Here is a 16521-nt window from a genome sequence, read left to right on the forward strand (position 1 = left end):
TCTAGAAAACACATCTTCCCTCAAGTTTTCTAAATTCTCCTCTTTCTGTCATAATACCTTATTTTCTCTTTTGAATTGTATTTGGAGCCCCAAATTCTCTGTATTGGCAGAACTGATTTTTCTCCCAAAATGTGTACAAACCAGTTTATCACATCTGGTATTGGCCAGAAGTATGAACTTTCCACACTCTAAAGACATAATGAATGAGTCTTAAAATCATATGATCAACTTCTTGTTACAACTCACGAGTCTGTAAGTACCTTGAAAGCAGGGATCCTGTCTACCCAGCACCTGCCATACAATGCTTAGCATATAGAAGGCCCTCAACAAACATCTGCATGCTGAATGAGAGAATGAATTACAGAGAAGAGTGCCAGTTACAGATGATACACAATATCAATTTTAACAAGTTACTTGTCTAGCCAAAGATATCAAGTAGTAATCTTAGCATCTATTACTAGTTTCCTAAAATAGAAACAAAGAACAAAATTCAACAATGAATTTTCTTGAAATGTTACATTGTTCTACTCATCCTTCTCCTTACACCTCTTTCCTGCTGCCTCTATCTTCCAGAAAACCAGCCAAGTCTATTTCACTCTCTGGCTACACCTCAGCATCAATGACCCTCTATCCTATGGTTGATGCAAGGATTAAATGGCATGATGGAGAACGAGAGATGGTAGTGTTAGAAATAAACTACGTAAGAGTTTTGATGCTGTTTTGTGTTCATGTTTCTCTACTTCTGAGCATGTAACTCCCCTCCCACAGATATCTTCTCTTCCCCACTCACCCCTATTTCTACCTGCAGTCCTTATTCCCTGTGAAAAAGGTCTGCTTTCTTTAAAGTTTTTTCAGAATTTCTCTACATTTTCTTTGGCATTACTTGTACTATAACCATGACTACCTAAATGCTTCTCTTAAATCTTTCAAAAGCTGAGCACTTTTACTTATCAACCCTGGAAATTTTTACAAGAAGAATTTTTAATTCCTGAGTCAAAACTGTATACAAAAAAACTTGAGCCAAAAAGGGTAATGCATCCGGGATAGCAAGGAGGTGAGGGAGGTGCAAGAGGGAGGGGATAAGGTGATATATGTATACATATAGCTGATTCACTTTGTTATACAGCAGAAACTAACACAACATTGTAAAGCAATTATACTCCAATAAAGATGTTTCAAAAAAAAAAGATTGTTAAAAAATCAGAGCTTGTGACAAAGGAAGTGATGATTGGACACCACACTAACACACAATCATATTTTCCCATCTTTGGACAACACCTCTAAGTTAATTTACACTTCGTTCAAATCATTCTTGATAGAGGTCTAGAGGTTTTGCAATAGGAATTAACCAAAACTCCAGTTCTCACCATTTAACAGATTCCTCTAACCACAAATAATAAAGATGTTTTGCTTTGGATCTGATTTACTTTTAAACTAGTTTTTCTTTTAATTTTATTTATAAATTTATTTATTTAATTTATTTTTGGCTGCACTGGGTCTTCATTGCTGCGCTCGGGCCTTCCCTAGTTGTGGCAAGCAGGGGACACTCTTCATTGCAGAGTGTGGGCCCCTCACTGCGGTGGCCTCTCTTGTTGCGGAGCACGGGCTCCAGGCGTGCGGGCCTCAGCAGTTGTGGTGCACAGGCTCACTAGTTGTGGCACGTGGACTCAGCAGTTGTGGCACCCAGTCTCAGCTGCTCCACGGCATGTGGGATCCTCCCGGACCAGAGCTCAAATCCATGTCCCCTGCATTGGCAGGCAGACTCTCACCCGCCTTGCCGTCAGGGAAGCCCAGTTTTTTGTTTTAAAAATTATATATTTATGTTTTTTAAAAAAGCATTTGGAAGACTATAAAGTGAAAGTGGAGCGTCCCCAGCCCCCCACTCCCAAGGAAAACAATTTTCAGGGATTTCCTTCTGAAAATACCCTATGGACACATTAGTATATATCTTTTTATTTTTGCTGTACGCGGGCCTCTCACTGTTGTGGCCTTTCCCATTGCGGAGCACAGGCTCCGGACGCGCAGGCTCAGCGGCCATGGCTCATGGGCCCAGCCGCTCCGTGGCATGTGGGATCTTCCCGGACCGGGGCACGAACCCGTGTCCCCTGCATCGGCAGGCGGACTGTCAACCACTGCGCCACCAGGGAAGCTCAGTATATATCTTTTTACCTCTAAAAAGGATCTAATTACCATTTCTGTTCTCCATCCTGACTTTTTATTTAACGATTCTCAAACTTATCTTCCATCTTAAATACCCATCACTCTCCCTCCCCAGATTTACAATGGCAAAGGACTCAGCTACTCCTCTTCTGAAGGACTTTCTGGGTCACCTTTAGTGTTCTGCAATATCTAGATTAATTAACTAAATTAATAAAAAGGTCTGGAATTAACATGAATATTCTTAGAAGTCCTACCAAGCAAGAGATTGATTTTTACCTTATCTATTGTACTTGGCATACAAGTAGGTGGTTAAGCTACAGACATTTGTATGTCAACTAATAACGTGGTTAATAAAAACCACAGGTTTAAAGAATCTTTTCCAGAAGCTGGGAAACCATAAACAGAACTTTGGTGTGAACCATGGTCCAATGATGTGCAACATGATGACAGTAACAAAACCTCTAATACTCTTCAAGATGAAATTACTTTTTAGAGCTTCAATTCTTCCTATTTACAAAGTGTTGAAAAAACACAAAAATCATTCTGTTTTATTTAAGTACAGCACCAAAACATTTTACCATTTAAAAAAAAAGGATTTTTAGAATGAAGCCTGATCTTCAAATATTAATACTTCCTACAGCTCTCAGATATTTATCAGTCTGAAATGCACCTATAGTGGAACAATATATATAACATGTCACTTTGGGAAGAAGGAGTAAAAAGAGATGGCCTGTGCTTACATACACAGCGTATGTCTAGCATGATATACAAGAAACACTAGTTGCCTGTGGGGAGGGGAACTGGGTGACTCTGTAAACAGGAAAGGAAGGCTTTTCACTAAAGTCTTTTGTACTTTTTGGAACCCTATGAACATGTCACCCAGTCAAAGAATTAAAAAAAAAAACTTTTTAAAGAAGAATTACCTGTTGGTACAAAAATTTCCTAATATCTTAAATAAGAACACTACAGCTGACCCTTGAACAAGGGTTTGAACTGCACAGGTCCACTTATACATAGATTTTTTTTTTCAGTAGTAAATAGAGAGGTCCCACGAATATGGAGAAACCGGTATACAGAGGGCAAGTTGTATGTGGATTTTTGACTGCAGGGAGGGTTGGCACCCCTAACCCCCACGTCGTTCAAGGGTCAACTGTAGTTCTGATTCTTAAGCTGCTTTTTGTGGGGTCTTTTCCCTCCCACAAATGGGGTTTGGGAAGAGAGAAAGCAGTTGTCAACTCTCCCTGCAGGTATGAACTTAGATGGAAAAATATACCTTGGAAAAAGATGATATAGCCTCTAGAGAACAAATCACAGTCACTTCCTCCAACTACCCTCGATGTGATGGGCTTCTAAAATTTTGTATTGTTTTTTAAGCTCTAAAAGGATGGTCTGGACTCCCTGGTCAGACACTGCAGGCTCTCCATGACTTTACCTTGCCTTCAGACACCCAGCCTGACTCCCCCTGCTAGTATGTCCTACAATGAGCTCCAGTGCCCTTCCTCTAAGAAGTTTCCCTGACCACCCAGCCTGAAGCATCTGGTTCCTTCCCATCACAACACTGATTTCAGTTCGCAAATAAGACAGGCATTGGTGGGGCTGCTGGACTGCCTGCCCACACCACTGCACTCTGAGTTCCAAGAACACAGGGCCCCCACTGATATCACCACAGCCCAAGAGTGTCCCATACATAATAAGCACATATAAATAATTTGAATTATATAAGCGTTTTAATATTTGTTGAATAAAAGAATAGATAAATAGTGGTAGAGTTGAGACTAGAGCTCAGGCCCACCCAACTTCTCAGCACAGGACACCAGTAGTGTCCACATCTAAGAGGCAAGACCATGCTGCCTCTAAATGGTATCCTGTTGAATGTAAAACAAAAACAAAACTGACTTTTTGCAAAAAGTTTACACGCTCAAAAGCGTATACCTCCAGACCTCCACACTTGCTGTTTATGCTGTTCCCTATGCCTGGAATAGCACCTCACCCTGACTCCTGTTCATCCTCAGGTCTCAGTCACCTCCCCCAGAAGGCCTTCCAAGACCCTTAAGAAAAGACTCTGTCCTATGCCCCAATCATGGACCTCCTCTCCAAGGTACTTGGTCACAGCTGACTATAGCTGTCTCCCATGAAGGCAGACCCTGGACCTGCTGTGTCCCCACCACTAGATCTCCAGGACTGACATCACAGTGTAACAAATATTTTCTACATGACTGAAAAATCCTATATCTAAACCAATGAGTATTTTTGAAAATGCTTTCCATCTTTACAAGTTGGTCCCTTTAAAGGGACTTTGCCCTCTAGGTCATAAATATCTTAAAAGAACACTCTAGACAAATGAGGTAAGTAAATATACTCAGGGCTGTGCTGTCCGACACAGCAGCCAATAGCCACATGTGGCTATTAACATTTACATTAATTACAATTAAATAAAATTTAAAATGTAGCTCCTGACTCACATTAGTTAACAGTTCAAGTACTCACTAGCCACAAGAGCCTAGAGGATCCAGTACTGGGAGTGTGGGTCTAGAACATGGCCATCATCACAGAAAGTTCAGCTGGACTTAGTATCAGGAGAACACTAGCATTTCAAACAAAGGAAATGTCCAAACTCACTCTTACCATTGAGAAGGAACCCATTTTTCCTTAACTTTCAAAGATTGAGAAAGTCACCAGTGTGAGCTAAAACACTGAATTATCACTAAAATAAGTTTTAGCTCACCAGTGTGAGCTAAAAATCACTGAATGAGATTTTCTCAGAGATCTTTAAAAGAGAAGTTCAACTCTGGGCAGGTTGTGCTCTTCAAACAAAAACCAATCCCAGAGTAGTAAAGGCACAACCAAAGTAACACAAAAATCTATCAATACTTTGTGCCTTGTTGCTTTCAATAAAAATTACTGATTAAATAAAATGTAAATAAGATTTAATGTTAGGGGCAAAAATTCTTTGTCCGCCATGGGGTGATTTTTACTAGCAAAATCCATAAATCACCACACCTAAAATATCTAGGAGACTGGAAAAACAGTAAACTCCAACTGAAGTAACTTCCTATTATAGAATCTGTAGAAAGAGAAAACCCCCCACAATACAGGGAGGAGCTGAATCCATTCCTTTCAAGGTCAGTGGTAGCTGAATTAAAGAGGAAATTAAATTTCACTGCTCTTTCTTTCAACCAATTAACCTGACTAAACTGGATAGTGATTCAAAGGCCATTTTCTCCCCTGTTTGCTAAAGAAGACCATTTTTATAGCTTCTCCATGTTCACTTTTCCTTTTTCACTAAGTCCTAACCTAAATCAAGTCCCTGTTCTGAAACAATACGGGAAAAACAGTTCCGTTTAGACTTCAATTTTCCAATAAAGGACAGTTTTTAACTTCAAACACAGACTGAGTAAAGTGTGTCAAACTCCTACCCGTTTTGTGGGATTCCTGAATCTCAGCCTCTAATTCATTCCTTTGCAAGCTGGTACTGAGACTGCACCAGCCCTGGTGCTCCACGTGGAACAGGAAGGGGAAGCATCTTCCTGTGTACTCAGCAAGAAACGTCCATGGATCTGGTTCTGGGTCAGACCCCTCACCTACATCAGTCCCATCCTCACCAGCCCAAGGGTAGGTGACGTATAGTACTTTCCCACAATGATACAATAATAATAGCCGCTGCAACCGGCTATATGCCAGGAACCACAGGAGTCCAATATGCAAAGCTAACCAAAGTGAGAAGAAATGGAAAATTCTAGGGGGGAAAAAAAATCCCTTTTAGAGATGAGACTCACCCTCCCCAACGAAGTTCTAATGTAAAGTCACTGGCCCAAGGCACAGAGCTGATGAGCTGGAAGCTGAGATCCAGTGTCCACTGAGTGGAGGTCAGGCTCCTTCCTCACTACCTGTATCCCAGTATAAAAAGCTCTGACATTTCCTTCAACTCTGAGTCATGGTTAGAAGGTTCTACTTTTAATCAAGTGACAAACACTCAAAATATTTTAATCCAAAGGAACTGGGTCAAACGCATACAGTCCATAACTGTCAAAGAAAACCCCAATTATTTGATATATTTCTATAGTTCCTGAGTGTTATCATTCAGTTTGTTATCAAATACCAAAATCCACTTTATTCAAATATTGTTCAAGCCTCATTCTACAGGCTATCAGAAGAAACAGTAGCTTATTTTTCTTGCTATTTCATTGGTTATTCTAAGTACAAAATTAAAACACATATAGATGGTACCGTTTTTATAAGGAAAATTCAAAATATTTGGGGGCAGTGCAAAGGGAAGCTTTTGAAATATAAAAATATTTTGCGGGACTTCCCTGGTGGCACAGTGGTTAAGAATCCACCTGTCAATGCAGGGGAGATGGGTTTGAGCCCTGGTCCGGGAAGATCCCACATGCCGTGGAACAACTGAACCCAGGCGCCACAACTACTGAAGCCCACATGCCTAGAGCCCATGCTGCGCAACACGAGAAGCTACCGCAATGAGAAGCCTGCACACCGCAACAAAGACTAGCTCCCGCTTACCGCAACTAGAGAAAGCCTGTGCACAGCAACAGTGACCCAATGCAGCCAAAAATAAATAAATTAATTAAAATAAATCTAAAGAAAAAAGATTTTGCTTTACAACAGAATTGTATAATCCCGTTAAACAGCTACAACTATTAAGAAACACCTACTATATACACAGGTGTATTAGAAAGACTGGCAAATTAAGAGATCTTCAAAGAGCAGCAGACGGGACATCTAGAAATAGGAAAGTCGGGTTTAACCGAGTGAAAATTTCTTTAGCATTAGATTTTACTATTCTTAGTGATGGTTCAACTAAACATTCTTTTGATTAATGGAAATGAAACATGGGGGAAAACGTTACACGGGATGATATCCAAGGTCTTTCTAAGGGTAAGGTTTTAAAAGAAAGGAATTTGACTTCTAGACATAGAGCTCAAAAATAGCCTCACTTCCCAAATTTAGAACAAGAAAACACCCTGAAGGCAGATTTTTCAAAGTCAGCAACATTCTGCATATTGTCTAAGAACTTGGGGGAAAAAAAAAAGCCACTTTTGCTTACTTCCATGCCTTTCCTAAAGATACCCTTCCACCCCAATCTGTGATTCACATCTCTTCAAGTCAAAGCTTGAGCTGGGCAACCTTGCACATGGCTCTTTTCCGGCACTACTGTCAGCAAATCACAGCCCCCACAAAAAAGGTGAACACGCAAAAGCCCCCAACAGACACTGGTGCAAGCGCTGACTTCCTGCATCAATGACTTGCTGCAATGTGACAATCCTGAAAGCTAAGCTTAGACTGAATTGGGAAAGTATGGCATCCCTTCCCCCAATTTATGCAAGAGCTGTGGATGCCACAGCAGGCCAGGGGAGCCCATCAGGCATGGGACAGTTCTGATAAGGGACGTGCCACTAAGGAAAGGCCTCAGAGTGGGCTCAGCGAACACTGGGCACACGTAATGGAAACCAGAGGGCATGGCCAGGAGTCTGAGAGCTTCTAAGAGACCATCTTGGACAACCTGAGAGGACTAGATGCAAGCCATGGGCTGAGATCACACCCACCGAGATGAAACTCTCTGAGTAGCCAGAGTGCTTTTCCCCACGCACAGAAGGCACAGAAACCCAGCAGACTTCCCCAACTGCCTGGCTCCTTGCTCTGGCTCAGTGAGAGAAGCCCAGGGGGCACCACAGAACAGGAGTACTAAGGCCCTGCCTCAGGTGCCACCTCCACTTGGACACCCAGCCCTGGGGTTATGCACATGGGGCATTCAGTAAACACTGGGTGAATAAATGAAGCCTTCTTCAATTGCCCTTTCTGACTCAGGCATTTGGGCACCTGACTGCATTTTATATTCTTTTCTCAAGTTTTGCCTCTATGTCTTATCTTTGTCAACATAGTTCTAAGCTACTTGAAGGCATCACCAGAATCCTTTGTACACTGCTACTGCATAAGGGGTACCTCAGACTGAACTGTAATATACACAGTAAAGAAACAGAATCACATATTTGTTTGCTGCTTAAATAGTCCACGAAATACACTTCAAAATTAGTAAGAATTTTCAGAACATACCATAGTGCCTACGTTTTTGCAATTTTAAAATTTCATGACCATCGTGTTCCTACAAAAAAATACAATTGAAAATGGAGGCAAAAATCAATAGTATTGGGCTTCCCTGGTGGCACAGTGGTTGAGAGTCCGCCTGCCGATGCAGGGGACACGGGTTCGTGCCCCGGTCCGGGAGGATCCCACATGCCGTGGAGCGGCTGGGCCCATGAGCCATGGCCGCTGAGCCTGCGCGTCCGGAGCCTGTGCTCAGCAATGGGAGAGGCCACAACAGTGAGAGGCCCACGTACCGCAAATAAATAAATTAATTAATTAATTAAAAATAAAATAAAATAAGTAGTATTGATTAAAGAACTCCTGGCTATATACTGAATGTGCTACACTACAAAAAGATCTGCCTGCTTGTGCGCCTGTGTCGACACACATACATGGCTACTACTGTTTCCAGAACCATCAGCAAACGTGACTACCAGGGTGCACCCACTCTCCCCTGTCAGGACGGTGCTGGCACCAGGCACTGAGCACTCACTCCAGACCAGGCACTTCTCACACAGCATCTCATTCCACCTTCACCATCACCCTTGGAGATGGGGATGGTCATCCTCTCTTTTTCACAGATGAGGAAACTGAGGATCTTCAGAGCACCAGTCCCACATTACATCAGGGTCACAAACTGCAGCCTGAGGGTCAAACCACCTGGCTGCCGGTTTTTGTAATGAGAGTTTTTCTAGTTTTACTGGCACACAGCTGCACACATCCGTGTACATATTGTCCAGAGCTGCTTTCACGTCAAAATGGCAGCACTGAGTTAGCTGCAGCAGAGACCTTGTGGCCTGCAATCTGAAATTATGTCCTCTTACCCTTTACAGAAAAAGCTTGCTGACCCATGTATCTGGGAATGGTGCAAACTGCAAGCCCCTCTCTCCAAGCCTCACAGCCCATCAGCAAACTAAGGCTGGGAGGGCCCGCAAGAAAGTGCCTCGGTTATGACCAATTTCTTCTGAGCACAAAACCTCTGTTGAGCAACATCTCTTCACGTGCCCTTGGAATATACTTGAAATGCTGGTTTGAATGAGATAAAGAGGTAGTGTCCTGACTAATGTTACCCCAAGAACTAAAATGGCTTAAAGCAAGCTTTTCTAATCTTCAAAACTCACAATAAGGAACATTTCATCTTAACACGGGAAGTTATACTTTGGCACAATCATTTTAAACTATTTTGTTCTCAAACACATTAAGTAAAAACACAAAGCTGGCACTTATGTAGCCCCAAATAATCACTTTGTCACACAACTATCAATAGAATGGCACAAGTCAGAAGTTGTAAAAATACAGGCTAACAATGTAAGCATCAACTTCCAATAGTAGGATTAAGCCTAAGTCCCTTTACAAGCCATTCTCAATTATGTTTGAGAATTACAGAATCAAATTCAAGCTTTAAACAGCAGTGATTCTCAATCTTTTGCTCTACTGTGAAGGCTCCCTTGGTGGGATTCATACTTACCTGCCATCCCCAAGGAACTTCAAATGAGGCCACTGTTCTCACCACTCTCACAGTTATTCAAAAATCCCTACTCTTCTACTAAGTAAAAGCTAAACAAGTCATGAAAAGCCCTAGAAGTCTCTACAAAAATTCACATTTCCTAGTTAGCCAGAACTTAGTAACGAGATGAAATAACCTAACTGGTCCTCAATTACCCACTGCAATAAACAAGAATGTAAGACCAGTATAGGCCTTGAATAACACCCTGCTGCACCAGAATGAGAGGGAGGGGGGAGCTCCTACCCCAGGCCCCTAATAGGAAGAACACTCTCCTGTTCCAAAGCTGCTGACAAACTTTCCCTACAGGGACTTAATTCACTTGCTGGAGTTATGCTACTGAAACTTAGCTGCTGACAAACTTTCCCTACAGGGACTTAATTCACTTGCTGGAGTTATGCTACTGAAACTTGCTAAGTACTGTAGTCTCCCGGGTCCACGAGTGAAGTAAATTCCATGTTTATCGATGTAGATTTCTAAGATGAATTTATCAATTTACTTTAATGATCTAGGTTTGATTCTGGTTTTTACCCTTTATGTTATTTTGGGCAGATCACCTCTCTTAAGTCTGGTTCCTCACCTGGAATTGGCAGGAACAGTATCTTCCCTTCCTGCCTCACAGGTTGCTGTGAGGACCAAACTGAGATGATGGGGAGAAAAGCACTCCAATATGTAAACCTGAAAGGTCATCATTTTGCCGTAAAAGGTATTTTGGTTGGTAACAGTATTTACACCAAGTTTCTTTAAATATAGTTTTCTCTTGCACTTAAAGGGATTCACAGTATAAAATGTAACCACAACTGCTTAGGGAGATTTATACAGCATAGGATGAAACATACCTGTGTTCAACTTTCAAAAGGCAGTCCTACAAAACTTTTTTATAGTATATCTGTTGAATGTAAATTTGGCTTCAATAAAGCTGACCGAAAAAGGTCTACTGCTTGCCTAGGTATTAATTTGTTCCGCGCTGTTAAATCATGAATCCCTGCTGCTGAAAGACACTAATATGCTGGTTTAATTTGGACATATTAAATAAAAAAGTTTCCAAAACACACAACTAAATATACACTGGTAACACAAAGTCCTACTTCTCATAAAGGGTGCCAAGTAAAGGAAGATGACATTTGTAAAAAAGCATTTACGCCTTCAATGTAAAACAAGAAAATGCTACTTCAACAACATCTGATACCATCAAATTCTGTGCCACTCTAGAAGAAAGGTTGGGGTTGGGTGAAAAGTACTGCTTTTCCTTCTTCCTCTTGTTACCTGTCTTTGCGGTACATTCCCTATTTCTGCATCAGCTCTGCACACTCCCCTCAGAAACCTTCCCTGACCTCCCCAGCCTGCACTGATCTCTCCCATCAGTCTCTGGTGGCAATGACATTTATCAGAGATGCCGCCTTACCTCACTGGAGTGCATGCACATACACGCTCCCCCTGCAGGCAGCATCCTGGCTGGTAACTGCCTTACCTTACTGGAGCGTACACACATACAAGCGCCCTGCAGGCAGCATCCTGGCTGGTAAGCGCCCCAGCATCAGGTGTACTATTCTGCCCCTCCCGCACACCCGCCCCGGGACTCAGCTGACACTGATGGCTCCACAGGCCAGTCCCCAGAGACATGCACTGCATCGTGACAGTCCAAGTCACTCTTGTTTCTCAGGCCACCAAGGCCGCCTCCTTCTCCTCCTAACCCTTCAGCTCTTCCCATGCAGAGCTCCCCTCCCTCAAATTTTACCACATGAGCATGGAACATACTACCTTGCTCTGCCTGGCCCAATTTTATCCTAGAAGCCAAAAACACACATCCCCTCACTAAAATGACGCTGTCTCTCTCAAGAATGTTATTCCCAGGTCTCTCCCCACTTTTCCACCTAACCAAATGCTTTCATTCCTTTGACTAGTGTAATGTAATTGCTTTAGTTCTTTATTGGCTTTAATATACATCCTTAAGATCTCTGTTTTAGTTATAGGAGACAACGTTTTACCTTTTTTAATATGCTCAATGATGACCCCTTCTGTGGCCCACCACGCTAACAGACCCTATCACAATAATGTGATGGTGATGATGTGCAACCAAGGACCCAACATAAATATGACGGTGAACTTATTCTTTGGATTATTTAAACAGAACTGTTAAAAACTGACTTTTTTGTTCCACATTTATAAAAGAGCCCCAACGTCTTACAAAGATCAAAATTGGAAAAGGGGAAAAAAGTGGTCAAGAGTAGAAAATCCTTTCTGATAAACTTTGTTGTGATTAGCAGCACATTAAGTAAATATGTGACCGTCCAATAACAGAACTACCCAAAAGCCAATCCTTTGGGCACCATCTTGGAAACAGCTGAAAGTATATAGTGGGACAAGCCTTTTTGTTAAGTGTCATGTTACTAATTTGTCTTTCTTCATAAAACAAAATCTACAATAACCTCATTCAACAACAGAAAAGCTGCAAAGCCATTCAAAAGTTACCAGTTTCAAAGGACAAGCTTCAAGGCTGAACTTGTCTGGTACGATCTATATTTCATATGATTAAAGATTTTTCACTCAAACATGCCAAGATTAATGAAGCAAAGGAGATCTATTCTGCAGTAAAATCATAAGTTTTTTTCAGGCAGTAAAATCAGAGTATTTAAATCTTGGTTGTTCCCACATTTCTCATTTCAGATAAACCAATTTTACAAAATTAACATCAAACTCAACTCCTTTATCAGTTTTTAGGAAGAGTATTATTAGTGACTTATATAGCGTGAGATTTACTGATTCCTCCCCACTGTTTAACAAATTTATTTCAACCAGACAAGAATCTTATGAGTGGTTTTAAAAAAAAATTGTTTCCCTCACTTCTACTTTAACTAACAGTCTAGGAATTGTATTAAAACTGAAGCCACAAAATTCAAGTTTTGTTTCAACAGTAGAAATAGATTTTTAGACCACTAGTATAAAAACACTAGCGGTCAGTCCCAGAAATATTTGCACAAGCTGAACAGCTGTGTCTACTGCAAATCTGAAGGCATTGCTGCAGCAATATAATTCAATTTGTACCCATTCATTATAAACTGATTTTCAGATGCTGCTACTCAAGACCGTAGTGGAGAAACGCAAGCTGCGCTGGGAATCAAATCATTCACAGCAGCGCACAAGTTTTTATTTTACTGCAAAGGAGAGTTCTGAAAGAGGAAATACAACTAGTTCATAATGCTACCGTGAACCAGCCCAGAAGAAGCTAGCATTATTAAATGAACAGAAAACTAAAATACTTCTCTTAGGTAACTGACATGATTACCTAAGGAAGTTTCCAAGGAAGCTGCTTAAAAGAATGATTTATTCAGTACCCTGATAAAAATTTTTTTGGGAAAAAATGTAATTAATATATATCTACACTGTAAAAACAACACAAGCGCCCTTGGAGACTGCAGCTCAGATGAATCTGCTATTTAACTTTCTTCCGAAGTCATACAAGTGAAATTAAACACTCCACAGCAACTTTCATGACATCTTGCTAACGAAGTTTGGGGTTGTGAAAAATGTAATGACTTAGGTGACCAGCAACAAGAGTTTTCAAAATAACTACTAAGCATTTTCCCAATGAGCACATTCCAAGTAACTTCTAAGTCGTAACTCACAAGCTGGCTGCTGCTAGGAGTGTCTTCTGGTCGCAGCCTTGTGAATGTGTTACCAATTCAGAAAACACTTCGGGTCCCCTTTCGACTGCACTATTTTCTTTTCTCACCAGCAAACCTACCCTCCGCTGACATCCCTCCAGACAGCCACGCGTGTGTCGACACACGGCGGCAGAGGAAGGGGTACGGAATCACCACGCAGAATAGACACGCTCCACTTTACTTTTTCTCGCTGGAAGTACCACTCGGTCTCCACGCGAGGAGGGTTCACCAACTCCGGGCGATCCGAGCGCACCCGGGCATGTGTCGCCCTACTCGGGCCCCATGACAGTCTTCCGACAAACTTCCCCCTCTGCGGCGCGGGTCCCGGGGAAGGGGCTGCGCGGTCCTCCGCTGAGTTCGGGTCCCCCAGGGGCACTCACTTCCAGGTGGGGCTGACAGCGACCCCCGGGGCCCCTACCCCCGGCCCGGCCCCCTCCTCACCTGTGCTGTCATTCGCCGAGAAGCCTGGCGAGCTGAGTTTGGCTCGTTTGGGGTTGGGCGGTCCGTCCAGCAAGTTTTCGGCCATTTTCACCTGCTCGCGAAAACAGCCCGACGCCGGGCGCCGGGCACCGCCGCCACTTTTGTTCTGACGGCGACTGGGCGGCGAGGGCTCTGGCTACGGCCTGGTCGCGAGCCGGGCCCCCAGGCGCGGAGTCGGCGCCGGCCGGGCCCGCCTGTCCCGCAGGGCGACTCTGCCAGGTCCCGGCTCCTCACGCCCCTGCCCCGCGACCCTCCTCCGCGACCAGGCCTGGCCACTTCCCCTCGCCGGATGCCATCGATGTGTCGTGGCCTCTGCAGGTTACATACTGCTCTCGGGTCCGCCTGCGATCGGGTGCAGATGGGGAAACTGAGGCAGGAAGTGGCAGGGCCGGAATTCGAACTCCCCCACGTGAAGTGAGGGGGGCGCAAGACTCCTGAACCCCTGTTCCCCAGCCCGATGAGATGGGGTCACCTGCATCGGGAGTTGGTGAGCGCTGCCTCCCAGACGGACGCGCTCAGCCTGCGCCCGGCCCAGAAGGTCCCATTACATTAGGGCTTAGGGCCTCGACGACCGGGGCGCGCCCCCCACCCCCACCCCAGGACAACTACCCGGACCCCACAGGTGTTCCAGACAGGTGTGGGGTCCCAGGGACACCAGCCCGCGTGGCCACTCCCCGCAGGACAGTTCCACAAAAATCTAAGGTGTTCACACATCTCAGCTCCTTATCTGCTTCTCACAACTTGCCAGCACTTCATCCGAAGTCCTTATCCGAAAGGTATCACCAGCAACCTGTTTCCTAAGCTAGAATCCTGTGAGTCAGCGCCGACTCCTCCCTCTCTCCCACCCACCAAGCAACCTGCCTTCCCAGGTCCTTTACCTGGACAAACCGCTCTTCCTCCCCATCCCACTGCCCCAGAGGCATCTAAAAGAACATATGTATAGTTGTTTTAAACAAATATATATATGCAAAAAAGTGATTGTCTTCAAGTGTCAAGACTGAGTGATCTTTCTACTTTTTTCTCTTTATATTGTTCAAAATCTTGACTGCCCCCCCATCCCTCCCTTCCACTTTCCATTCTTCACTCCACCCTCACTCCCCGACACCCACGCAGCCACTAGGAAGTTCTTACCATTCTGACCTTTTTATATTTTTGCAAATGCTGTTCCCTGCGCTGAGAATACATATACCTGGCAAACTCTAATCCCAAGACCCAGTTCAAACATCACCTACTCCAGGAAGCCCCCCCAGCTCAGTTTTGGGCTCCCACAGCACTTGTGGGCATACTTCTGTGAAGGCATACCACACACTTTCATTTTTCATCCTTCATGTCTTTATTTATCCATCAAATATCCCCTGAGAATCTCCTGAGGGCACTGCCACTGTGCTAATCTCTTGGGCAAAGAATAAAGAAAGAAATCTCTATATATTTGACGAGGCCAAAGAGCAAGTCCTGGAAATCAGAAACAGAAACATCCAGGAAGGCAATTTGCACAAGAAGGCAGAAGGTGTTTAGAGTCACAGAGTAACACAAGGCCAGTGGCATCCTATATCTGAATGTGCCTTGTGTGTCCCTCTCACCCCAAGTCTGTGGGCCCCTTGAGGGCAAGAGCCAGGTCTTAGTCATAGTACAGTGCCCTGCAAGAGGTAGGTTTGTGGAATTTGATGAATGAATGAACACTGTCAGGTTCCCCTGAGTCCTAGAGGCCTCCAGGACACCGAGAAGGATGGGCTCCAGCCTGAGACAGCTCCAGGCCACTCACCCACAGAGGGGACAACGTGTCAGGTCACTGAGAGGCCACAGCCAGGACCTGCTTGGATCAGTCGGGACACCACCTGGCCTTCAGAGTCCCTGGGTAAATGGTTTACACAACAGTGGGCCCATGAGCTCATACCACCCCCTCACCCCCAGAGGGGGAAATTGAGGGCACCCGTCCCTGTAACCCAGAGGTAAGTGACCTGGATGTGTCAGGGCTGGGGCTGAAACGCAGGTCTTCAAACCTTCAAACCCCATGTTCTTCCTACCTCACCACGCTCAACCCTGAAACATACCTGCTCTACAGACCTTTTTCTATCTCATTTGTATCCTTTTATTACATTCCTCTGGTATTCCTTGATATCTGCTTTTTCTTTCCTTTCTATGTCTTCTCTCCTTAGTCTGACTCCCGTCAAAGAACACCGCACTCAGACATCGACAGCAGAATAGCAAGGAAGGAAGTATGGTTCCTGTCTGCCCACCCTTAGCTTGGGATCAAGGTCGACACAGACAAAAGGGACCCAGCACTACTGAGTGCCTTCTGTATGCCAGGCCACTCTGCCACATGCTCCACTTGGATCAGGACTTCCCACAATCCTGGAAGGAAGTATCATTGTCCACATTTTATTGAGGAGGAAATAAGGCCCCAAGGAGGGCCAGTCACTCAGCCACTAAGGGGCTCTGCTAGGTTGCAAACATAAGGTTGCCTCCTGCTCTCTCCATTCTCAGAGGCCGTGTCACCAAGGAATCCCCATTTACAGAATGCTTCGGGCCTGGGAGAGGAGGAGTAGGTAGAAATAAATCAGGAGAGATTTCCTGAGAAAAGTCCATTTGAATCCATCAACTGCTGAATGGATA

The 16521-nt window shown here is 44.0% G+C and overlaps 1 protein-coding gene across 1 annotated transcript in view; it reads right to left on the reverse strand.

Annotated features, from left to right (window-relative positions):
• The window catches only part of CREBBP (CREB binding lysine acetyltransferase), a 127906-nt gene extending 113917 nt beyond the window's left edge, over nucleotides 1-13989 (reverse strand). The window contains exon 1 of the mRNA XM_024759716.1: nucleotides 13870-13989. Coding sequence (XP_024615484.1) covers nucleotides 13870-13954 — 85 coding nt within the window. The 5' untranslated portion in view covers nucleotides 13955-13989. The remainder of the gene's footprint in view (nucleotides 1-13869) is intronic.
• Nucleotides 13990-16521: the final 2532 nt, after the last annotated feature.

The sequence above is a fragment of the Neophocaena asiaeorientalis genome, unplaced genomic scaffold (genome assembly GCF_003031525.2).
Source record: "Neophocaena asiaeorientalis asiaeorientalis breed wild unplaced genomic scaffold, Neophocaena_asiaeorientalis_V1.1 scaffold254, whole genome shotgun sequence".
Taxonomy (NCBI): Eukaryota; Metazoa; Chordata; class Mammalia; order Artiodactyla; family Phocoenidae; genus Neophocaena; species Neophocaena asiaeorientalis.